The 24,499-nt window shown below is 46.0% G+C and overlaps 1 protein-coding gene across 1 annotated transcript in view; it reads left to right on the forward strand.

The window, feature by feature from the left end:
* The first annotated feature begins 2,898 nt into the window (after positions 1 to 2,898).
* The window catches only part of SLC22A18 (solute carrier family 22 member 18), a 58,709-nt gene continuing 37,108 nt past the window's right edge, over positions 2,899 to 24,499 (forward strand). Inside the window, exons 1-4 of the mRNA XM_041415120.1 lie at positions 2,899 to 3,057; positions 4,510 to 4,607; positions 6,620 to 6,765; positions 7,638 to 7,770. Coding sequence (XP_041271054.1) covers positions 2,902 to 3,057; positions 4,510 to 4,607; positions 6,620 to 6,765; positions 7,638 to 7,770 — 533 coding nt within the window. The 5' untranslated portion in view covers positions 2,899 to 2,901. The remainder of the gene's footprint in view (positions 3,058 to 4,509; positions 4,608 to 6,619; positions 6,766 to 7,637; positions 7,771 to 24,499) is intronic.

Consider the following 24,499-nt stretch of genomic DNA (forward strand, 5'->3'; position numbering starts at 1 on the left):
TGCATTATCACTGCAGGTATAAATGAGCTGGCCCCGAGCTGCATGGCTGCAAATGTGGTGTTCAGTGGAGCATAGCTGGGAATGGGGTTAATCTCTACCATACTTAGGCTCCTGCAGACATTTTCAGTCAGACTTCTCACTCAGGGGAGAAGGAGAATTTGTCTTGTGTCAATCACAGTGGCTGTATTCCAATCAGTGCTCCTGCTGCCACATTTAGCCCTTAGGCCAATGGATTCATGGGCAAGGTTCTAAAAATCAGACACTGAAAGTCAGGAAAATCCAAGTGCCTGTGCAGAAGACCTTGCAAGAGGATACTGAGATGGTTTGAAGCTGCCAACATCTTGGCCAGGTTTGGAGAATACAGCTCATCCCTGCATCCTTGGGGCCAGGGTAGTGTGGACATGACCTGGCCATTGGCTTGTAAAGATGGCTTAAAATTGCCACCTTCTTGCCTTTGTCCTGTGTGGGTCAAAGTGCTGGGATGGGGAGAGAAATGATCCTGCCCTAGGACACAACTGCTGGAAGAGGATCACCACTTCAGGCCCAGGACATCGTTTTACTTGCAGCCTGATCTGGGATGCTAAGGAGCAGTCTTGGATGCTAAACCATCCAGGGGTGGGGGTGTACAGGAACTGATGATCACAGCTTATTCTCCATGGACACCTCCCCACCAGGCACCAAGTTTAGCTTCCTGCTTTTTAGAACTGTGCCTTTAGCCCCAGAGGCTGGAAATTAAACTCTGTGGTTTTTTATTCCACTTCCCTTGTCAATGCCAGTAAAAAGAAGACAAATCCAAGGGAGAGCATGTGCCTGGCTAGCTGTCTGCACTGCATGCCCTGGCAGGACAAGGCTCCTGTCTGCTGGAGAGTGGCTGCATCTGCAAGTCTTTGCTGCCTTGGTCGCCTTGCTGGGATCTGTTTTCAGTTGCTGCTGAGACAAACTCCCCAGTCAAATTATTGTTTTTCAAGTCCAAGGCAGCAAGTACTTACTTCCTGTAAGTACTTGCTGTACTTACTTACTGTAAGTACAGTTGCACATTGCATTTGCATGAGTCGCTTTTTTGGTTGTCTCAAAACCTCCATAAACAGAATTCTGTCATTAGTTTTACTCTTCTATTCAATGTTAATTTTTACATTGTGCCTATCCAGCATAAGCCAGGGCATGATGATGTGCTGAAGGACATTCAAAGTGCAGGCAGATCCCTTGTTTTGCTCTGAGATCAACCCAATGTCAAGCACTGATCCTTTTTCTGGGTTGGGATATGTGCTGGGTAATTGTCCCTCCTCAGTAAGAAATCCAAATTCTGGGGTCTTGCGAGTTGGATCTGCTTGAGTGCTGGTATTGCTGTAGGAAAGTAATTTTTAAAGATGCTTTTTCACTCAGGCTCTGAGTATGTGAAGGGTTGTTTCTTTGCAATCTCCAGTGATATGGTACCCAACCCTGGTGAAAGATTTAACCTTTGGACTTCCCCCTCCTTGCCAGGACGTAGAGCCTGGCAGCCTTCAGCAAATCCCAGGGCTCGGTGGTGACATGTTGAACAAAAAGGTGTGCCCAGACATCTTACAGGTCACACTCCCTAGGCTTGGTTGGAATCCTGGAGCTCTGACAACCACTCCAGATCCAAGCCAGCAGACATCTGTGCATGTCTCTGTGTTGATGTGTCTGTGTCAGCCTTCATGGTGAGTCAAGACTCTGTTTCTAAGCTGAGGTGTTACTAAATTAGAGGGACTGGGTGACAAGGTCAAGCTGCAGCACAAGAAATTCAGATTGGACAGTAGGAAAAACTTCTTTCCCAGATATGTAGAGAAGGGACAAATCGCTTTTCTCTGAGATTTTCAAAGCTTGCCTAGAAAAAGCCACAGCTGAACCGACGTGTTCAAGCAGCAGGGTGGATGAGCTCTCCTGTTGCCTTCTTTCTAAAAGTCCTATAATTCTGCAAAGTCAGAGCATTGGAATCTCTGCCTTCTTTTTCTCTTCAAAAGAAAGATAATCCTCAACCAGACTTCCAGGCTTCAATGAGTAAGAAAACAAACAAACAACCCCCCAAGCAAATAAGCAAGCAGACAAAGAAATAAAACCCTAAGTAAACAAGCAAGCAAACAACAAAACCCCCAAAGGCTAAAGAAGTCTTATTTATTTCATTTCCCAGTTGGCAGTCAGCCTCGTGATTTGTATGGATTTAATACTTTTTTAAAAATGTTTTTGACCTTGGCTGGTAATCTGTAGTTTGAGTGGAGTCACATGTGAACGTTTGTTAGCTCAGAATTACTATAAATTTGCGGCACCTGGAAAGGAGGGAAAATGGCTCAGGAAAAGGTGATGAGAGGGGCTTTGACTACATGCAAGAGTTGTGGTTGTGTTTGTTCCAGGGTCTGTATAAATCTGCAGGAATTGGAATTAGCTGTTCTGCTGTAAGCCTCACTTGCAACCTCCAAAAATAAAAGCAAAGTGCCTTTCATGGAGAATTAAAACAGTCCTCTCTCCTGAGCCACCAGGGGCAGTAAAAGTGAAGGAAGCGAAGCAGTTAAGAGTTGAAGAGCTTATCACATGCTCTTGTTTGGGGCAATGTTCACTTTCACTTCGCTGGGACACTCCAGCTGATTTTTGTTGTGATGGCGCTTGGGGCAGTGAGCCCACAAGGCTGAAGAACCAGATCCGTGGATTGATGCATGGTTACCTCTGATCCTGCCTAGCACGCAAGCAAAGGGAAAAGGGGAAAAAAAGAAAGAAAGAAAGAAAGAAACATTAAATCCGTGGCATGCTGGCTCAGCACCTTTTGCACTGTAAGCTTTGAACTGTGCACACAATTTGTGCCCCTTATCTACACTTCACATTCGCAGCTAGCGAGTGCCTCCGTGTCATTTTCCAGCCCGTCCTGCAGCAAGCCTTTCTGTGAGTGCTATGAATGCAAAAACCAGCTCTGCAGGTGAGGAAGAAGCCTCAGGAATGAGGAATGACACCCTGGGAGAGGCCAAAAGGCGGCAAGTGATTCGTGTTGCCTATGTGGTTGCAGCCCTAGACCTGACCTTTCTCTTCATGCAGATGGGAGTCATGCCTGTGAGTATGGGTTCTCTTGCTCCACAGCACTTTTTCTTCAATGCCAGGCTCTGTGGCTTTCCAGCAAAGCCAGAATATAGTTTTTAGCAGGAAAGAGGAAAGGTATCCTTGAAACTGAAAGGAATACTTGGTATTCTTACCAAACAGGCAGGCTGTGTCTCTGTCCAGGGTACAGCCAGGCCATAAAAGCTGATTTATTACTTGGGCTGCAGCAGCAGCCAGAGCCCTTTCCTGGCCCGAGAGCTCTGGGTGAAGCTGATGTAGTTTGTGTCTTCTTGCACGGAGTGTGAGAGTGACCCATCCAACAGCTACCAGGAAGCAGAGGTTTCAGATCAAAGGTGAGTTTTTCTGAGTGTGTAATTAACCAGCTGAGTGGGATTCATTGCTTCTCACTTACTGGACTTGGTTGTATCTGATTTTAATAGAATCAGTGAGGACTTTTGGTTGGAAAATACTCTTAAGGTCATTGAGTCCAGTCAGAAACCTAACACTGCCAAGTCCACCACCAAACCATGTCCCTGAGTGCCACATCTACACATTTTTGAGATATCTTCAGTAATGGTGATTTTACCACTTCCCTGGGCACTCTGTTCCAGTGCTTGACAAGCCTCTCAGTACAGAAATGTTTTGCAATATCCAATCTAAACCATCCCTGGCACAACTTGAGGTCATTTCCTCATGTTCTATTGCTAGTTACTTGTGAACAGAGACTGACCCCATCTGGCTCCCAGTCCCTTTCAGGCAGTTGTAGAGAGAGATAAGGTCTCCCTGCACCTCCAGGCAAAACAAAAGCATGACACAACAAAAACATGAATCAGAAATAACTGCCCATTGGCTCTTCAACGTGTGCATCTGTGTTTTTTGCAAGCTCAGGCTGTGGGTGTGCCATCTAGTAAAGGCAATATTTGCTCACGTTGTACTTTCATTGATTCTGGCTTGCTTGATTAAACAACAGCTCCAGAACCTTTCCACAGGTATCTCCCAGAGGGTGGCTGGGCTGTTCCAGGTGCAGGGTCTGGAGGCAGCAAGGCATTTAAAACCTCCCTTATCCCCCTTAGCAGTTCAGCTGTGTTGAACTGCATAGGTAAATGGTGATACAAACTTGCCAGCTGGTGCAAAATGGATGATTTTGATCACATCTCCCTGTCCTTCAGGGTGTGGGATAGAGACATTTGGTCTTTATTAAGCTGCCAGTGTCTGGCCCAATGAAGATTTCCTCTTAGGAGCAGGGAACTGAAGGAAGTGGTTGTTTGGAGTTATGATCCTCTCCATACAGATATTGAGATTTTATTCACAAATATAGCATGCTTCTTTTCCATTTATTTGTTTTTTGGGGGTTTTTTTTTTGTGGTCTTTTTTCATTTTTAGTACTTGTAAATATAGTATGCTTCTTTTCCATTTATTTGTTTTGTGGGTTTTTTTTTTTTTTTTTGTGGTTTTTTTCATTTTTAGTACTTGGCAAAGAGCCTAGGTTTGGATTCGGTGGGGTTTGGCTATCTCCAGACCACCTTTGGTGTGCTCCAGCTCGTGGGAGGTTACATTTTTGGAAGGTAAGTGAGAATCATTCTCATGACCCTTTACATAGCTGAAAAAGGCCAGGCATTTTTACACTTTCATAAAAATAATTTCATTCTGCTTTGTGGTCCTGTTGAAATGTTTGAGGATTTCATAATGAGCAAGGGAAAAATAAATGCTATTGTTAGAAATACTGCAGCATAGAAGCAGCCTTTATATTAACTTAGCTACATTTTAATGACACACATTTAAGTGTAACAATATCCTGGGAATGGGCTTGAACCACCAGACTCCTGAGCCCAGGTCCTAACAGCTTGATCCTGCAAATTTTTTATAGCCATGTGTAACCTTAGAAATGTTTTGTGACTGGGAAACAAAAAACAACAACAACAACAAAAAAAAAAAAAGGAGGACCCAACAAGATGGTAAGAGCTGTCAATTACTATAAATGAAGGTGGTGTCATTTCATCAGCTGAATCTACATCCATGTTGAATACAAATTTAGACTTGCATGGACTTTAACAACTTCTAAGAATATTTTAAGAATATCTATAAACTCAAGCTATCAAAATAAGAAAAGAGTGGAAAATACTTGGGTTTTCTACCTCTTTATCCCATTGAACAGACTTTCCTGTTCCTAGTGAAATGCAAATTGCCCTAAAAAATTTGAGTGGTGGGAGAATACATTCCTAAAGACCAGGAAAAATAAAAACCTGAAAAATGTGTGTATTTCAGTGACAGAAAACTAAAATGGGACTGAGAAAATCTAACTTCTCTTCTTGATCCTGCTACTGATCAGCAAATTAATAAAAGGATAGGGAGCTGGTGTGTGCTGCTTCAGTTTACCTGCAGGAAATTTACTTTCTGGCTGATGTAGATTGGGAGCTCTACAGGACCCTCTGGTACATGGAGTGTGGCACTTTGAGGATCTGATCTCAGCCCTTGCACACATCTTCAAATAAATAACAGCAACATTTGATTCTACATTACTGCTTGGCAGGACATGCATTCCTAAGAATGGAGATGGTGCAAAGGGCCCACTTTTAACGCTTTTCCTATTAATACACAAACCTAGAGTAGTATTTCTGTCCTGGATCTGGTGCCATCTGAAATCTGGTTCTCCTCCCTGCGTGTCATTCACTAATATCCAGAGTCACTGGTGAAGGGAAGGAAAATGGCAAACCAGAATCTGACTGAGACTGAAGGTGTCCTTAGCCAGATTGAAGCCAAAATTTGCAATGTAGGTTTGAGATAAAAACGATTTTTCTAGACATGAGACTACTTTGATGTCAGTGTAGGGACAGATTAAATAGAAAATATAAAGAAAGGGGATAAGAGAGAATGTGTTTCTTAGCTCAGTTTTTCATGTTCTTGCCTGATGCTCCTAAACAGACATGAAAAGATAAAGCACTGTGTTTACTTTTAAGGAACAAAACAAAAAAATCCCCACACCAACAATGTAATAATTTGTGGTCTTTAGGTTACAAACAGCAAATGTAAACTGCCCTGGCTTACATGTAAACAGCGAAGTTTTGACCTGTACCTCTCCCTCAGCACAAAACCTTTTAATTTCTTAAGCTTAGCTCTGTTTGTAGACCAACGCTGACATTTTTAGGGGGCTGTTCCTCTTAGTGTAAACACAACTAATTGCTATGCAAGGTAATATTCATTTGCTATCTGTAATAGGCAGCTTAAATAAAGGGAAGGAAGAAGGAACTGTAATGAGAAACTCTATCTAAGGCCTGTTTTATAGTCATCTTAGCCCCTGTTGCTCAGAACCCTTTCTGTGGTATTCTCAGACTTTGTCCAGCTTAAGCTTTTTAAGCTTTTTGGAGTTGAATTACAGCAAAGAGTTAGAGCTGGGTCAAAACCTGATCTGACTGGGGTTTTTGCCTGTTTGTGTTTTGGGGCTTGGGGGGGTTTGTGGTTGTTTGTTGTTTTTTTTCCTTAAATAGGAGCATAACTGATTTACTATTGAGAAGTCTTTTTTTTTTTTTTTTTTCCACCTAAATAGAAAACTGACAGCCTTGTGCCATTTCTGTGCCAGGTTTGCAGACCAGTTTGGTGCCCGAGCAGCTTTAATTCTCTCCTGTGCATCTGGAAGCATCTTCTTCCTGCTTATTTCCCTCTCCACCAACATCCCCCTCCTCTTCCTCTCCAGGTTGCCAGGAGTGTTCATGCATGGGATACCAGGTAATGTTGGTCAGGGATGAGTAGCTTTCCAAATTGCTTTTCCTGCCTGATTCCTCCCCTTCTTGCTTGTTTTAGAGGAAGTCAACAGGTTCAACAGCATGAAGGAAGGCAGGAGGAACATGTGAGGGTCCTCAGGAGTGAAATGGTGGGAACATGAAGCAGCAGGTGTACTGCCTGTGGGAAGCAGTGCTTATTAGTCTGAGTTCCAGTAACATCTTCCTGTAGAGTCTTGAGGGAATTGTTTGGCCTTGGTCATCCAGACATGGGTGCAAGTCACTTGCTGGCAGCAGTGTTACCCCAGACTTTTCAGCTGGCTTCTTGCAGCCAGGATATTTTACACAAAAGCTTTTCCCTTTCTCCTGGTAAAATGAGCACACTGGTAAAAATTAAACATTATTACAAAAATACCTTCCATTACCCACCAAGCTTTTCTGTTTTGGCTGATGTTTCCTATATTTTTCATGTGAAAGACATAAACTTCTAGTAGCTGAAGTCCATGTAACTCATGCAAGATGAATCAAATTGATAATGCTTCCTGTCACTTGTGAGTTTATTTGAGTGGTTTGAATGGTTCTGTTTCTCATGACTGGTGGGCTGTTGTGTTCAAAACTGATGGACTATGGGGCTCCCAGAGGAGATTGACAGTGCTCATTTGGAAGCCCTCTTCCATGCAAAATATGAAAATTAAAAGCTGGGGAAATTGCCTCTAACCAGAAACCATCACAGAAAAGTTTTAATTGGAAAAAAAAACCCAACAAAACTAAAAACCCAAAAAGCTCTTAATGGCTTAGCAATAAAACCATGGGAACCGCTGGGGCATCTGCTCAAACCCTGTGGTAAGGTTCTTTTAAGGGATATTTTCCCCCCTACAGGTGCTCAGAAGGTTATTACAGATATGACCACTCCTTTCCAACGTGCTGGTGCTTTAGGGAAGCTGGGCTTTTGCTTTGGAGTGGGCATCATTGCTGGCTCTGCCGTGGGAGGTGTTCTGTCCACCAAATTCGGGTGAGTGATCCACTTGTTTGGTACTGATTTTGTTGCCATCATTGAGGGAGCTGCTAAGGGATATTTTGCTGCCCTGCAGCTTTTGATGCTGTTTTACTCCTGGTGGCAGTAGAGGACCGTACCAGAACTCAACATTTTGCTTTCCATGCTGCTACAAAGAATACTTCCACTGTTTTCAAGGAGATCTTGTTGAAAATCTCACCTACTGCCTACTTAAATACATTTAAAAACTAGATTGAGGAGTGGATTTTATCTGTTTTTCTGTTTTATCTGTATCTCCTGATTGTCTTGTCTTTGGATCTGAGTGTGCTGAAAAGCAGCTTTTAAGAAATTATATTGTACAACTGAGAAATGGAAATCGGGAGCACTGTGAAACTTGTGGAGAAAATGGTGTCTTTGGAGGATGCTCAATATAGGGTAAGACTGTGGGAAAGGGGAAGGGAAGCTTGGGACAGTGGGGGAAGAGAGTGAGGAAGTGTAACCCTGTCACAGCAAGATGAAGCACACACCTGACAATTCCATGTGGACTTTCCACAGCCTGGCACACCACAGCAGGCTGCCACCTTCTCTTACATTCTGCAGTAGGGAATAAATGCTCAAAAGGTATGGTGTGTCAGAGAATTTTGCAGGCAGTGAAGTGCATGTGGCTGTAATCTCCTTGGAGGATTCCCCAGCATTCCTCTGGTGGGGGAAAAGAGTCCCTGGTGGATATTCAGGTTTTTGTTTTGCTCTGCTTCTCTTTGCTATGGATGTTTGTCTCTGCAGACTCATGTTAAAATAACTCTACAGCATAGGATAGAGGGTAAATATCACTCCCATCCTTGTCCTAGTGCCATAAGCTCTGTGGACTGTGAATGGTCATGAATCTCCTGGGTGTTTGCATGGGGCACAGTGGATTATGATGTGGGGTGTTGTGTGTTACTCTCTGAATCCCACTGTGCATTCAGGTGCTGCAGTGATGCAATTTACTATGTGAAATCCTTTCATAGGTTGAGGAGAACACAGTAACCTTGTAACCTTAGGGAGCAGCCCTAAAACCTGTTGGCTGCTGTACCTTGGCAGTGTTGGCCTAATGACACAAAACTGATCAGGAGGATTCATTTTGTAGTTATTACATGGTTACATAAAATTAAAATTGGAAACATACTGATCAGCATTTAAAGGTATTTATAGATGTTTCAGGATGAGTGCTGGTTTTAATAAGTATTATTTTTAACCAAATACAGTGATTATAGACCTTTATGTGTTAACTGAAAGTAAAGGTTACCTCAGTTCTCAGCTTTGGTTATATGCCCATATTTAAACATCAACATAGAAGCAGCATTGCTATATAGCAAAAATTTATGGGGTTTCACTTTCCAGTGTGTGCATCAGTCACAGGTTTATAGAAAAGCACTAGGGGGAGGGAACCTCTCCTGTGTCATTATATAGTCAGGGACACTGACTTGAAGGCAGTGTAGCTTTTGCATGTTAGGGCTTGGTGCTGTCAGACAACGGGAGGCTTCCAGACTCCTCGCTCACTTTGAAAGCACTTCTGGACCTTAAACTTTGTGTCTGCAGCACAACGCTGAGACAAGTGAACCTTGTCCGTAATTACGGGATAGTAACACAGCTGCGTGTGGAAAAGGAGCTAGCTCCTGGCTTTCCCGTGCAGGGCTTGTTCCCCTGCGTCCTGCGGAGGGCAGCTCCAGCCCGCTGCTCCTGCCCGGCAGCCGAGAGCCCGCGCTTGGGGCTGCTCTGCAGCCGGGCTGGGGAAAGCAGCGCCTGGTCTCCTCCGTGAGGATCTGTGCATCCTCCTGGAAGGACCATAGGAATTGCTATTGGCACGGGAGGAGCTGTACCGTGCTGGCAGCGCCCTCCTGAGCGCCCTGCTGCGCGCAGAGGGTTGATCCGATGTGGTAAACAGCAGCTTCAGGCTTAGGAAGCCGCTCCGGGTGTTCGGTAGCGAGGCTTGCTGCAGCCAAACCCCACCGTGCTTAGATGTCTGCCAGATTTCAGTGCAAAGATTAGAGGAACAATCCACCGGGCTTTTGGCTGGTACCGGTGGAGAGCAGGAATTCAGCTGACAGCAGCTCTGTGCCTGGAGCATCGCATCCCCTCCGGCTGTGTCTGCCGCCCCGACCTGGGGAAAGGAGCGGGTGCTGCCCTAGGGACATGCCCGAGGCTCCTTGGCCTTGCTGCTGTGTCCCACAGCCTGGCTCCCTCCTTCTTTCCCACATTTGTACAGGAAGGCTCCAGCTGTACTTGGAGCTGCGTAATCACTTCCATTTTTTTCCCCAGAAGAATGACCCGATCACCTTGCATTGAAAAGAATAATTTCTGCTATGTCATGGAAGAGCAAAGCTGGAGATTTCTGTCCACTCTGTTCTTTGCTTTCCCTCACCACAAAGCTGGCCAACATTCCCCATGTGTTGTTGACAGCATTATTCATATGTTAGCAGTGCTTTGTACACAAGCGAGGGAATAGAAATCGGTCTCAGTTCCTCAGCTGATGTCATTTTGGTGTTATTCTTCTGTATTGTATTTACCATTGATGTATTTGACCTAAAGAACTGGTCTGTTACTGTTTTCATTGTTGGAATAATATTTGTCAATCCTTATTTATTAAGGGAGCCCTGGGGAAGTTGACTGTCTTGTTCTGATTTGCATAGGATTTTTTGGGTGTTAGATCCTGACCTCCACTGTTAAACTCTAACCACCAGCTCCAGCCCTTCCTCTTCTTCTCTTTGAAGTGCTACATTTTCCCCCCATGTTTTCCAAAACTTTGCTGGTCAGGCAAATTTCACCACCTGAGGATGAAGTATAAGCCAATTTATTAACACAAGCAGTTGTAATCCTAACCATTTGGAAAGTGTTTTCCTGGTTTTGTGTGTTTGTTTTGGGGCTTTTTTTTTGGTTTTTTTTTGTTTTGTTTTTTGTTTTGTTTTGGTGGGTTTCTTTTGTTTGTTTGTTTGTTTGGTTTTTTGTGGTTTTTTGTGGTTTTCTGGTAATTGATCAGTTGGGTCAGTGTTGTGGATATAAAATACCTTCAGCTTGAAAATAACACCTGTAACTCAGCTGAGGGCTGCACAGGTTCTGGGGGAGTGCAAACTCCCTAAGAGTTCATCCACAAAAGGTTACTAAGAAAAGGAGTTCTGTTTGCACTCTGCAGAGGTTCTCCCTCCCTTTCTGCAAAGCTGTTGTGGGGCCATTTGCTGCAGGTGAGTGCACCCCTAAAGGGAGGTGGCTTGGTGTTTGCAGCAGACTTTTGTGGCAGCCCTGTGGGTGAAAGGTTGGAAGTAGGCAGCTGGATTTGTTTTCAAAAGTGGAAAGATGAGTCTAGGTAGTTAATTACAGAGATTTCATCCTTTCTTCTGGGACTATGATTAATTATATTTGGCTGCTTTTCTCTTTCCTTCTAACAAGGCTGTAGAGAATCTCTGCTGCATCACCCAAGAATTGTTTGCTTTCTATGGACACGGAGAAGTTTCTTCATTTTAGTGACTCAGCTGTAGGCTTAAATCTCTTGGAGCAATTATTCTTTTGATTACAGCAGGCTTTGGGGATAGTTTGTTGGGATCCCCCTGGCTCTGCTATTATCCATCTTCCTTATAGGGAAAAGAAGGAGCTTGTTTGCCTGGAGTAGGGAATTGTACTTTTTTTTTTTTTTTTCAAAAACCTATTTGAACAAAGTCCTCTGGCAGGGAATTTCTCATGGCTTCGTGGCAGAGTGGAAAAACTGTGGGTGTTGAAAGGACTGAAGGTTGGGAGCTGGGAAGGCGGGTGGGAGCATGGCAGAGGGTGAAAGGGTTATGCTCCATTTCGGGACAAAGCAGGGCATTCTGCTTCTGAGAGCTGCTCCTGCTCCCTTCCAGCAAAAACTCTGATGTTTCTCTGCCTGGGATGATGCAGATCAGCCAAGCAGCAGGGACTGGTGACGCTTGTACAGGCATTGCTTTGTCCTTTGTGTCAAGGCACTTGGGAGAACAGGAGGTGGAGTCTGCTTGCCAGCAAGCAAGTCATCCATAATCTGCACCATGGTCTGTCACTGCTGGTTGAGCTCTGTGGTGCCCTGGCAGGAATGGGGACAGAAGAGGAAATGGGCTGTTTGTCAAGGAACTGACAGCTTGGGAAAGGTGCAGATGCCCTCAGCTGTGGCCTTCTGTGAAAAAACAAAACAGAATCTAAGGGTTTTTTCTTATCACTTCCTCTGCATGGCAGCTGTCTTAATTTGGAAGACATGGCCCCGGAGTTTATCTGTAAATTCTGTGATAGAGGATCATGGATATTATCCTTCAACAGCTTGTTGAAGAAGTCAGGTTTAGGGCACTTGTGTCCTCTATTCCCACCACCAGAATTTTCTAGTTCTGATAACTTGTTTAACCTATTCTTGAACCTAAGAAATACCTCAGTGCACTTTTGGTGGAGTTCATCTAATCTTAGACATCTACAGGGGGGACAACTACACCTGAATTTGCTGTTCACACTCTGTGGTTGACAGAGAGGCACAGGTGGTTCTACAGCATCCTTTACCTCCTCATGAAGCAGTCCTGAAGCAATTCAGGGAACAGACTGCTTCCTAAGCTTTTTCTTGCTTGACCCCCAAGTCCCAGGATGCATTTCTGGCCATCAGCACACTGTACCTGTGGTCGAGGTCCTGGAGTTTGATGCTGGATTGTGAACTCACCAAAAGCCACCAGGATGCAGGTTCTGAGTAGTTTTCTGTCTGTGCTGCAGTCATACAACAGATAGCTCTGCGCTGAGCTCTTCTCCAGCTCTTCCTTCCTGCAAACCTCTAACCTGCCTCCCACACCTAGGCCACCAATTTTTAAGTTTGGGTCCCCTGGCTTTCTGCTGTGTACCCACTGGAAGATGGCACTGTTGCTGCAAAGGTGCCCTTGTTCCCCCTTAGCCCATCTTCAGCAAACCTGGCTCTTCTGTGCTCTCCCTACAACCCCTGGTCTGAAGTGCAGTGCAGGGAGGTGTGATGATAGAGCCAAGAGCTCCTCCTTGGTCCTTCACCCGTAGGTGGGGCCCTTTCCCAAGGGAGGAAGAGTGGGGTTTAGCACAGGAGCCAGCAGCTCGTGGGAGGGAGAGCCTGTGCCTTGTGGCTGCCCTCAAGGAGGGCTAGGCTTGGGTGGAGCTAATGGAGGGGCTGTTGGCAGCCCCTTCCTCAGCCTTATCAGGCTGCATTTTCTTTCAAAACCCTCATTCTCACTTAGCCTTCTGCAGGATTATGTTGTGAGGGTTGTGAGTGAGGCTGTGCCACTCACAGGGGATGGCCACCTGTCCCTTTTCCCCATAGCACCCTCCTACCTGCTGGGCATCTCTACCTTTAGAGGTTAGTTGCTTCATTTTCCCAAAGTAACCATGGTGAAAATGCATTTTAGAAAAAACCCACCAAATATCTGAAGCTTTCTCCTGTGACTGGTTTGTGCTGCTTACAGAGAGCTGAGGTTTGGGGGCTGTTGGAGATTGAGTTGCACCAGAGCCATGGGAAGAGGGACTCCTGGCAGGATTTGCCTAGTTTCCCTCCATGGGCTGACAGCAGTTATCCAAACAAACAGGCAGACAGAAAATAAAAGGCAGAGGGAGAAGGATATCTCCAGGGGAGCTAAGGAAATTTCCCTGCTGCCTTTTCCAGCTTTCATCATGCCTGTGCACTGGGGGAGGCTGCCCTGCCTCGCCACCCCATGCCTGGAGTCAGAAAGTGAGGGGGCGGTGGGTGAGCGAAACCCTGGTTTGTGTGCGTGGTCGCCAGACCGCAATCAAAAGCGTGTGTGTTTGTGGAGTCAGCTCTGCTGAACAATTATGGATGTTTGAACACTGCTTCCCTCTCCTGATGCTTGGAAAGCCCTGGGTGCCTGTGCAGTGCACAGCCCTGCCTGGTCTGTTTGTTAACTGTGTCCCTTTTAGGCTGTGCAGAGGTGGTGGCTGATTTTTCTTGTGAAGCCTGGCTTAACAGCCCCAAGGAATAAGTAAAAAGTGAGGGCAAGACACCCACAATGAAACCACAATGAAAAGATGGGAATTCTATGAAAAGGCGCAAGGTATTTTAGGTCTGGCCTCGCTAGCAGAAGTCGAGTTGGAGGGCTGAACATGACCCTCACAGCCCAGGTTGCACAATGAGGCAGTGTCTGCTCATGACTCACTAGAGCTTCATCTGCTCTTCCCACTCCTGGACCATTTCATGACTGGGCAGCAAATCCAGCAGTATCACTGGGGATTGAAATCCAGGAAAATACTGTTTTCTTTGTTAACAGAAAATAGAAAGTACAGAACAGCTTGTGGTTAAGTCCCTGAATTGGGATTTGGGACTTGGCTCTGCTGTGATTTTCCAGTGATGCGAGTAAGTTATCCCATCCCTCTGCACTGCTGTTTCTCATGCATAACACAGGGCAATGAGATAGTGTTTCCTTCCCTCATCCAATACATTTACAATATTGCTATTTAGATCATACAGCCTCTGGGATGCAGACTTTCTCTATCACGAGGTATGCTCATGCAAATATCTACTACCTTGAGGGAATACATCCTGCTTTTCCTGGATGTGTTCTCTTTTTCATCCCCTGGTGCCCTGGACAGGCAGAGTCTTTGTAAGCCCAATTACCATCCCATTCTGGGGGGCTTGTTTCTCTCTTCTTTTTTTCCCCCCTTTCTTTCTTAGTTGTTTGTAAAGAGCCAGTGCCAGGTTAGGGGTTTTTTTTGTCATGGAAGAGTCCCAGAGGCTGAGCCCAGCAAGGTCTTGCAGAGGGACCTCCAGGGCAACCTGAGGTGGCCTTACCTTCCTCCCTTTGTGTTTGTACATATTCAAGCAGCCAGCCCTCTCCTTTACGTCTCCTAATCCTTTTGATTCAAAGGGTCATGCTTATGTTTCATTCTGATCCGCTTCAGTGAACAAGCCCAGCTTTGTGGTGAGGCCAGGGCAGGAAGGATGTGGTGCTTGTGTGGGAAGGACTATCAGACAAGGGAGGGAGGGAAGGTCAGGATGAACAGAAATGTGCGGATGTGGCATGTGAAGGGTGGACTGGGAGGAGTTAAGACTCCTGGAGTTAGGGAGATGAGGAGTGAAGCTCTGCAGGAGACAGGAGTGATTTTAGATGTATTGTGTCACCAGGGGCAGTAAGATTAGGGCACCAAGGGGCTTGGGCTGCAAGGAAGGAGTGTTTCCAAAACAGAACTTCATTTGCCACAGGAGAAGAAGGGACAGCATGTCTGCTGCTGCTGCTTTCCTGGTTTTCTCCTGCCTGAAATGTGCCTGCTGTAAAGGATGGGTGGAAAAGCAGCCCTTTTGTAAGACTTTGGTTTGGCTTTTAAGCCATTCCTGGTGCTTTTCTTGCTGCTGGGTGGCTGAGGAGATGCAATACCCCATTGTCACAAGGTGCCAGGCTGAAGGCCAGACTGCTTGAATGGGGTGTTTAGAATGAAATAAAACTGGTGTGACCTTCTCATGAACAACACCAGTTTCCGCAGCCCCACCCAGGGTTTTTGTTGGCTCACAGTCTCCTTATGAAACCCTGCTCACAGCCACACCATCAGAGCCAAAGGTATGTGAAGCATTTGGGCAGTGGACGTGGCCAGAGGGCAAAGGAGTTTCTGAATGGCCATCTCCAGGCTACCCCTGGCACTGGTTGGGGCTTGTCTCTTTCACCTGACAAACCATGGGATAGTGCAGCCAAGCGAGAAGGTATTTCCAGCATCAGAAACTTCTTGGAGCTCCTCAGAGTCCTGTCAGTGAGCAGCTGGACTGCATGGAGCCACTGCATGGAGCTCTGCCTGGGGATGGATGAAGAGAGGACCAAGGATTCATGGGTCAGGACTAAAGGGAGGACAGGGCAAGTGACATTATAGTCTGGGTCTGCTGTAGGCCATCCAGCCAGGAAATGGACAGAGGAAATGGCATCCTCTATTCAGACAGGAGTGGTTTCGTGTTCAGAAGCTCTGATCCTGAGAGGGACAACATATCTGGCCATAAGCAGTGCAGAAGGGGAGAGAACTTCCTGCTCCAACTCATACAGGAGCCAGTGAGGAGAGTGTTATGCTGGACCTTGTTCTCAGCATAGGAAAAGCTGATGGGGAAGGTGAAGCTCAGGAACAGCCTTGGCTACAGTGACCCTGGAATGGTGGAGTTTGAAAACCTTAGTGCAGCAAGGAGGGTGCAGAGCAACCTTCCTGCCCTGGACTTCAGGAGAACAGACTTTGGCCACTTCAGGAGTCTGCTTGGTAAAGTGCCATGGGATAAAGTCCTGGAAGGAAGAGGGGTCTGAACAAGCTGGTTGATATTCAAGAATCACCTCCTGCAAGCTTAGGAGAGATGTATCCCAACAAAGTTGTCAGGCAAAAATGCATGGATGAACAAGAAGTTCCTGGAAAATCTCAAACAGAGGATGTCTGAGGGAAGCCTTCTGAGGGTGGAAGCAAGGACAGTTAACCTGGGAGGAATACAGAAAGATCATCTAAGTAGACAGGGATCAGGTTAGGAAAACAAAAGCCCTGAGAGAATTAAATCTGACCAATGACATCAAGAGCAACAAGAAAAGCTTCTATAGGCACGTGATTGATAACAGGATGATAGTGGAAAATATGGACCCTCTCCAGAAGGAAATGGGAGACCTGGTTACATGGGACATGGAGAAGGCTGAGGTATGGATGATGTTTTTGCCTCAGTCTTCACTGGCAAGTGCCCCAGCCACTTGCACAAGTCAGAGACAAGAAGGCAAAAGCAGGAACTGGGAGAAAGGACCTTCTGCTCTAGAAGACAAATCTCAACATGACCCAGAAATGTGCACTTGCAGCCCAAAAGGCCCACTGTGCCCTGAGCTGCATCAAGTGCAGTGTGGTGAGAGGTTGAGGGAGGGGATTCTGCCCCTCTACTCCACTCTCAAGACCAGCTGGAGTGCTGCATCCAGCTCTGGAGGCCCAAGCATAAGAAGGATGTTGACCTATTGGAGGAATCCAGAGGAGGGCCACAAGGGCTGTAGCACCTCTCCTATGAAGACGGCTGAGAGAGTTGCTGGTTTTCAGCCTAGAGAAGAGAAGATTCTGGGGAGACTTTAAAGCACCTTCCAGTACATAAAGGGGGTCTATAAGAAAGATGGAAGGGGGCTTTTTATTAGGGCATGTAGTGACAGGACAAGAGGCAGTGGCTTTAAATTCAAAGAGGGCAGGCTTAGATTAGATATTAGCAATAAACTCTTTACTGTGAGAATGCTGAGACACTGGCACAGGCATTGTGGGTGCTCCATCCCTGGAGGTGTTCAAGGCCAGGTTGGATGGAGCTCTGAGCAACCTGATCTAGTAGGATGTACCCCTGCTCATGGCAATCTTGGTGATCTTTAAGGCCTCTTCCAGCCCAAGTCATTCTGTGATTCTATCAAATGTTCTCTGTAGCATTCAGATTACAAGCTTCTTACTGCTTGGGCTGAGCCCTGTGCTGTGCCAAGCAGGGCAGGAAATTGCCATAAGCACTGCTGGCAAACAAAGGTACTGATCCTGGAGGAGGGAAATGCTCGTGGTGGGATCTGAGGGGCCAGACACTATGGTGACAGTCCATTAGCGCACAGGGCTTAGCACTGTGTGTTGAACCAGCAGCGTGTCTGTTCCATAGGACACGCTGAGACACTCCCAGTTTGCCCAGTCAGCATCTACTGGTGGCAAAACAACATCTTATGGGGTTGTATCCCACTTGGGGGGGATATGCAGCAGCAGATTTGGGAAGAGTAGCATGTCTTGTTATTAGCTATTGCTTGGGAGATGGCTTGGATGGCCTGAGAGAGACACAAGCCTTATATGTTCATTGAAATTATTTGCTTTGCATTATCATCATGTAAGGGGTTTGGCTCTGCTCTCCAGCTGCCCTCTTATGCAGAAGCAGTTGCCAGCCTTTCCAGAAATGACTGTGATTTTCTTCATCTCCCACTTGGAGATGTCTAAAGTGGATTTTCATCAGATAGGAATTTAGCACTTTTAGAAGTCTGATCCATTTAAGGTAGTTCAGGATCTGAAAACTGTGAAAGTTTTTGAGAATCAGAGGTTTCCTTGTTTAGCTGCTATTACAGCAACAGTTGCTTCGATTTTAATTTATTTTTATTTGAGGAGAGGGGATTGCATATCGAATCCATTGTGGTCTCTATGCAGTATTAACATTCTCAGTCTCACTAAATGTTCCTTTATTCTATTATATTCTCAGCTAAAACTTTTGGTCTAATTACATCTTTACAAAACTTCATTGTGAATCCCTTTGAAATCTGCACCATTTTTATGGGATTTGGTTCAATTCTCTTTTACCCCAGGGTATGTGATCTGAGACATACTGAAGTCATTGTGTTTCCCTTGAGTTTGGTTTTAAATCAAGCTCCGGGTAAAGAAATTTGTAGAGGAAGGAAGGAAAGCCCCAGAAACCTAAAAGATTCCTGCAGGATATTTCTTTAAAAGACCCTGAATAATTAGAAATCCCCTTGGAAAAGCCATCTGGGGAGCATCTGAGCAATGCTTACAGGAGGCCAGAGTCTTAAAAGCTGTTCTGAGACTTTTAAAAAAGGGGAGATGAAAGACAGTAATGGTTATTAAAGCTGAGGATGTTCACGCATCAGATGTTTAAACTTACTTCCTACAGAAGCTTGGAGAGGCTCTTTTCTGATATAAAGCTGTATAACAGATTGTGTCTTGCGTGTGATGGGTTTTTCCCCCCCTTCCTTTCCCAACTGTCCAGACACGGTTGGATATGAGACAAATGATAGATCAATTCTTCCAGCTAATGTTTTCCAGTGGAGTCCTGGTGGTTTCCCAGTCTTTCAGGAATTACTTTTCATGACAGAAAGAGGCCTTCTTCTGGATCTAGTGATGTTTAGAAAAGCAATTTTTGAAGCATTTGTTGAATGACTCCTTTTGGGTAAGTGGAGGAGCCTGTGGTTGGTGACACCAGGCTCACACCTCACACTACGCCCACGTCTGTTCTCATTGCATGTGATTACACGGTCTGGGATGTGTAATTGCCTGATTGTAATCTGTACACTCTACCAAAAGTTGCATCATTTTTGATTTTGCCTGGGTGCTGTGTGGCAAGCACTTTGCAGACAGAGGCTCTTGGCCCTTGAAGGATTATATAATTTTTCCCCTGTACTTCTGTGTAAAGTCAGATTAGTATTTTTTAATTTTATTTTATTTCTTGGAGATGAAGGTTGCAATAGCTACAAGAGTACAACCAAGGTGCAAAACTGCTCTGAATAGCAGTGTAGCTGAATTGTTTAAAGGTTTTTCAGAACACAAACTCTTCCCTGAATATTGCAGCATCCAGTGTGAGCAAATGCTATTTGTTCTTCTCCAGCTATGCTGGTGAGAGGCTGGGTGCCCACTGGGAAAGCAATCCAGAGCCCTGTGCATTAGTCACTTACCTCAGCCTAAAAGGACCCAAGGTCAGATGATGGAAAAAGGAGTGACAAATACCTACCAGGAGATAAGGCCTCACCTCTCTACGGGGGATGTGCAGGGAGCTCAGTGGTGGCATCCAGTGAGGGGGAAAGTGCAGGAATGCAAATGGCACGCTCTGACAGGGCAGTGAAGCCATCTGATGGCACACTCAGGCACTCTTTTACTGGGAACTGGGATCTATTTCTGGACTTTGGAAGTGAGCCATCCAAAAGTAAATGTTTAGTCAGCCTTGCAAGCTGTCTGAAATGCGTGACGTGCCTGTGACAGAGTGATTTTATGGGGATCAGGTTGACCTTTCTTTGTCAAATGTGATTCTGCTAGAAAGAAAATCTACAGACAAAAGAGTTGATAAGATGTGGGAGAAGTTTAGTTGTCTGTTCTTGAGAACTGAGCTGCGGGAGAGAAAAGGGAGTCTGCTTCTTCTGCAAGAACTCATAAAGGACATGGGGGGGCTCTCCCTGACACGGAGGTTGTACCTTTCAAAACAAGCCCTGAATCTGGGGATTTGGCATAAAATTTGGGGTTGCTGTCAATATTTTTCTCACAGGCATGAGTGGAGCCACTGGGCTTTGAGTTAGGGCAGGCTTCTTGCTTTGACCAGGAGCTGTTGACTGCGAGGGCAGGGAGAAGGGGGTGCAGAGACAAGCTGGGCTTGGTCACAGTGCTGAGGGTGCCGTGGCTGCTGGAGCAGACGGGTGCCAGGGAACAAGAGCCAGCTCTTGAGGGGAGCACAGTGGGCCCACAGCAGGGCACTGGGTGCTGTGGGGTGAGAGGAACAGAGGGCTCCAGCAGCTGAGCACAATGACTTGGCCAAAACCAGGCTGAAAGTAAAAAGCCAAATCTCCAGACATTGGCTTTTGGAAACCTGTAGCACCAACTGTGGTCTGGGTTTGGGGCTGGGTTTTACTTCATTTGGGAGAGGAGAGAATTACAAAATGTGGATCTGGGTTCAGGTTACCGTTCTGCTCCCCTGGGCTATTCCAGGTGTTCAAATATGAACTTTTGGCCCAGGCCCATCTCTAATTAGGCGTATTCTTTAAAAGTATTTTCCTTCCTTGGCTCCTGTGCTCTTGGCTTGTCTCCACTAGCCCTCTTTGCTGTGCTAGAGCATGGTTTGCTGGGTATATTAATTGAACTGTTTACACACCTGGTTTCCTGCAAGAATAGACACCTAGCTCCTTCTTTTGAAAAGACAAGCCCAGAGGCTGTAAACAGGGATTGTGCTATGTCTGGAAAAGCTGAACTGCTGCTTATCTGCACTCCCTGGGGCTGTGGGAGCAGCAGCTGCTGCAGACATGGGTCAGTTGAGCACAGAAACCAGCCTGTACACTCTTCCCACCAGTCCTGTCCTGCCACCCAGCTCAGGTCCTCTAGTAGCTGAGGAGCCACCTTCTTTGCAGGGTTATTCCATTTTATTGTGGCAGTGACAGGGGAGGCCCTGGGTCAGCTCAGATGCAAATTTTGTCTTGTGTGTGAAAGCTGGGGTGTCATCCTGCAGTGATGTCCCGTGCAGGATGGCTGAGAGGATCCTTCCTCTCTTTTGATGGCTTTACCTTCCAAGGTTAGTTTCTGATGAAGCTCCCCAAAAGCAGTGGTGTGTTCATCACCCATTTTACTTTTCCAGTCAGGGCCAAGGGACACCTTTCATAAAGCATTGTGTGGCTCAAAGAATGACTCTGGAAAACAACGTTGGTAAGACTTGTGTGGTGCAGGGCAGATGGAATCGTCCCTCATGATCTCTTTGAGTTTAAAAGGTATAAGCATAAACATGTGCCATTGCACAATTTTGCTTTCAAATCATAAGAGGATTACCTTAAAACACACTGATTTTTGTGGTTGTGCTCTCCACCCCTAAATCCTGCAGCTGCTGTTTTAATGAGTGACGTTGAGTTTTAGTTTGCTGCTTCATCTCTTTGCTGAACATGACTTGCACTTCAGCTGGAAGGTACCAGCTGACCCCTGTGTGAGGCCATGAGCTGGGAAGGTTGGTGTGCTGTGCTGCTGGTGTGGCACAGGCCATGGAGTGCTGTGCTGATGGGCTGGCCCTTGGAAGCTTTAACTCTGCATTATTCAAGGTTTCCAAATGTGATGAAGGCCTCTGGAGGAGTCCCCCCAAGGCAGGCCCTGGGGAAGGGGCATGCAGATGGGCTGGGAATAGGGAACAGGAAACCAGATGCACCTTAGGGCAAAATTTGATATCCAAATTCCAGTCCAGCTAGGAATGGCAAGTGCTGCTGTTCCCAAAGCACTGGCCTGGACTGGTGTTACTCCAACAACCTCCAAAGCAGACACAAAGTCATCCACCGGGGAATGCAAGAAGGCATGATAGCAGCTTTTTGCTGCATGTGCTGGGGGAGAACACCAGAAACTCTGCCCAGGAGCAGCACAGGTCCTAATCACCCAGCAAGCAGTGATTTTGTCGTTGAACTTTATGTTGGCGTTGATCCCTGCTTGGCTGCTGAGTGTTGCTGACAGGCCATGAGTGTTACAAGCTGTAAGGGCTGGGGAATGTCAGCTCTGGAAAAAGGGCCTGAAAGGACAAAGGTGACAGGTACTTTTGTCCAGGCTTGCGTCAAAACCCCTCAGAGAGGAAGTGAAGGCTTATGCTATCGCCCTGCTCACCTTCCCTCCTGCCAAAAACAGGAATCAGGGTTTTGCTGGAACCCAGTGGCTACCTGCAGCCAGTGTGCAGCGGCACAACCGCTCACGCTGCGCTCCCTGCTCCTGCTAATGCTATCAAATCAAGCAGGAAATTATTTTTGGAGCGGTGAAGCATGTTGAAACCCAGCAGAAGGCAGCTGTTTGCGTAACCAGAGTTGTGGGAGAGCTGCCTCCCTTGTTGCCAAGCACTCGACTTCCTATCCTGGTGAGAAACGGCTTCCCCGCTCCCGGCAGCGTGAGCGAATCCCCTTAGGCTTGGGAGGCTGGGCTTGGTCCAGCATCCATCCTTCCTGCAGCGCCTGCTTCACCGCTCTGGAAGTCCCCAGATGCTTTTTGGGTGGGGGGTGTCTGAACTAGCTGGTTCTTACTCCTTAGATCACTGCTCAGCCTTCTCCTTAAAAACAAGCTACCCCCAAAACAAAGGATTTTCTCCAGAGTTTCAAATGTGTTTCAGTTATCTCTCAGCAGAGGTCCATGTCTGGCAAACAGCCCATGCTGGAAGCGAAACAATAGCTCTGCTTCAGTCTGATCATCTGCACCATGTGTTTACACCCTGGCTGCGTTTCCAGCACCAGTTTGATGCCCTGGCGGCACACACAGTGCCTCCACAAGGATGTGCCCTGGCACGCAGCTCCTCTGGCTGCACTTCAGCACCTCCTTTTCAGCATAGCTCTTTCAGGAGCTCCCAAGTGTCTAATGGGGCTTGGGTTGGTTTTTTTGGGTTTTTTTGGGGTTTTTTTTTTTTTTTTTTCTAACGGGGCTTGGGTTAGTTTTTTTTGGTTTTGTTTTTGGTTTTTTTTTTGGTTTTTTTTTTTTTTTTTTTTGTTTTTTTTTTTGTTTTTTTTGTGGGGTTGGGGGCATGGTCTTGGCATGCTGCTTCTTTTTCACTCTCTAGCAATACCATTTCTGCCTTTTCTTTCTGCTCCATCACTGCAAGCTGGTGTTCAGGCACTGGCCTCACCTTCACCTGTATGCTGATGTTTCCCTTACCCAAACAGGTCTCTGGCTGCCTCTTATGCCCTCATACCAGAGCAGAAATAAAATCCTTCAGCACTTTAGTGAAATGCCGTGCCCTGTAAAATGGCATTGCTAATGTGAGTTGTAGGATTGCGTTAGCCAGAAAGAATGAGATAAAGCCATGGCTGCAGAGAGGGGGCCTAAATTCCTGCCCCCAAAATGTGATGCTGCTGTACAGAAGGGAAGGACTAAGTCAGTGCAGAGAGGTTTCGAAAGCCACCATGTGGGTATAAAGCCTTTTTTGTTTGTGGAATTATTATGTCACCCTTCAGTCATGCAAATGTCGCCCCAGAAGAAAGACTTCTTCACATTGGTGCCCTGTTCTGGAGAAGTCCCTCCCTGATTATTCATGACTGCTGACTCCTTCAGCCATGTGCCCCTTTCCTGAGGGCTGCAGGGTGGAAAGAAATTCCCTGACGTTGTGAAAGGCAGGAAAAAATCCAGTGTACCCAAAATGACTCAGTCTGAAATATTTATGGCTTTTCAATAGGGTAATTAAAATCGCATGCAGCCCAGTTATGGTAAAAAAAAAAGGTGTCTGTCCTTTGTGAGGCTGAAGTTATAACAGTAACATGAATGCACGTCAGCAATGAGAGCTGGGATGATGGACAGGGTGATTTCCATACTCTATCAAAGTCTTGCTGTTAAGCAGATTAAATTTTTTTTAAAGCCACTGTTATTTTAGTTAATCATAACCTTTCAGCACAAGTGCTGGACAGCTTCTGTGTGGTTTGGTACTAGATGATGGAGCCTTTTGTTTCTGTCTGTTCCATCCATGTCTACATTTGCAGCTATCTAATGTTTTGCTGTGTAGGGCTTTTAGTGCATATTTTTATTTGAAGATCCAGTTATTCTCTCCTTGACACTTAATTGGTCCCTGTGGCATCATTATGCCTTGTGCCTTTGCTTAGTTTAATTTGCGAGGGACACAGTACAGAGTGGGAACACCCTTGGAGACCTCCCAGGTCCATCTTGAGTGTGCTTCCTGCCTTGTCTTTCAGCTCTCTTTCTTTTCTTTGTCCCCTCCATTGGCCTGAAGGGATGAAAGAAAAAGCTTTGAAAAATCTCCTGTTTGGTGGCTGCTTTAGCTGGTCCCTCAGGCTTTGCCTGCTCTCCAAAGCCATCCTTGCTCTACAGTGCTTTAGCCCAAATTTCTTGGGACCTAAACTGAAGCATTTATTAAGAGGTACCCCAAATGCGAAATTACATTTCCTGACAATAAAATCCAGCCCATGAAATGAAGTTAGTAAGAACCTTAGAGGCAATGCAAAGAAAGGAACAGCTGCAGAGGAGCAGTACATTAAATCAAAACCTCTAAGGTCGGTCCTGTTTCCTCAGATAAATGCCATAGGTGTGTCTGAATGGTACCTCTATTTCTCTGCTGATATTTTACCAAAGTGTCGCTGTAGGGAAGGGTTTAATTTTACTTTGTCACCTTATCTCTGGGAACCACTTCAGTTCCGTTTCCATGACGTTCCTGAGAAGCGTAAGACTAGAAAGGGATTTATTGTGTCTTTGAACTGCCTTTTGCTCTGAGGAATGAGGATATAATTGTAACATAGGAAGGACAAACTGAACATGTTCAGGCTTGTCCTGCCTGATCTTTCCCTGGTGCCTTTTTTTCCTTTGCCCCTTGCAGCTA

Source organism: Onychostruthus taczanowskii, unplaced genomic scaffold (genome assembly GCF_017590055.1).
Source record: "Onychostruthus taczanowskii isolate IOZ18803 unplaced genomic scaffold, ASM1759005v1 scaffold49, whole genome shotgun sequence".
NCBI classification, from domain to species: Eukaryota; Metazoa; Chordata; class Aves; order Passeriformes; family Passeridae; genus Onychostruthus; species Onychostruthus taczanowskii.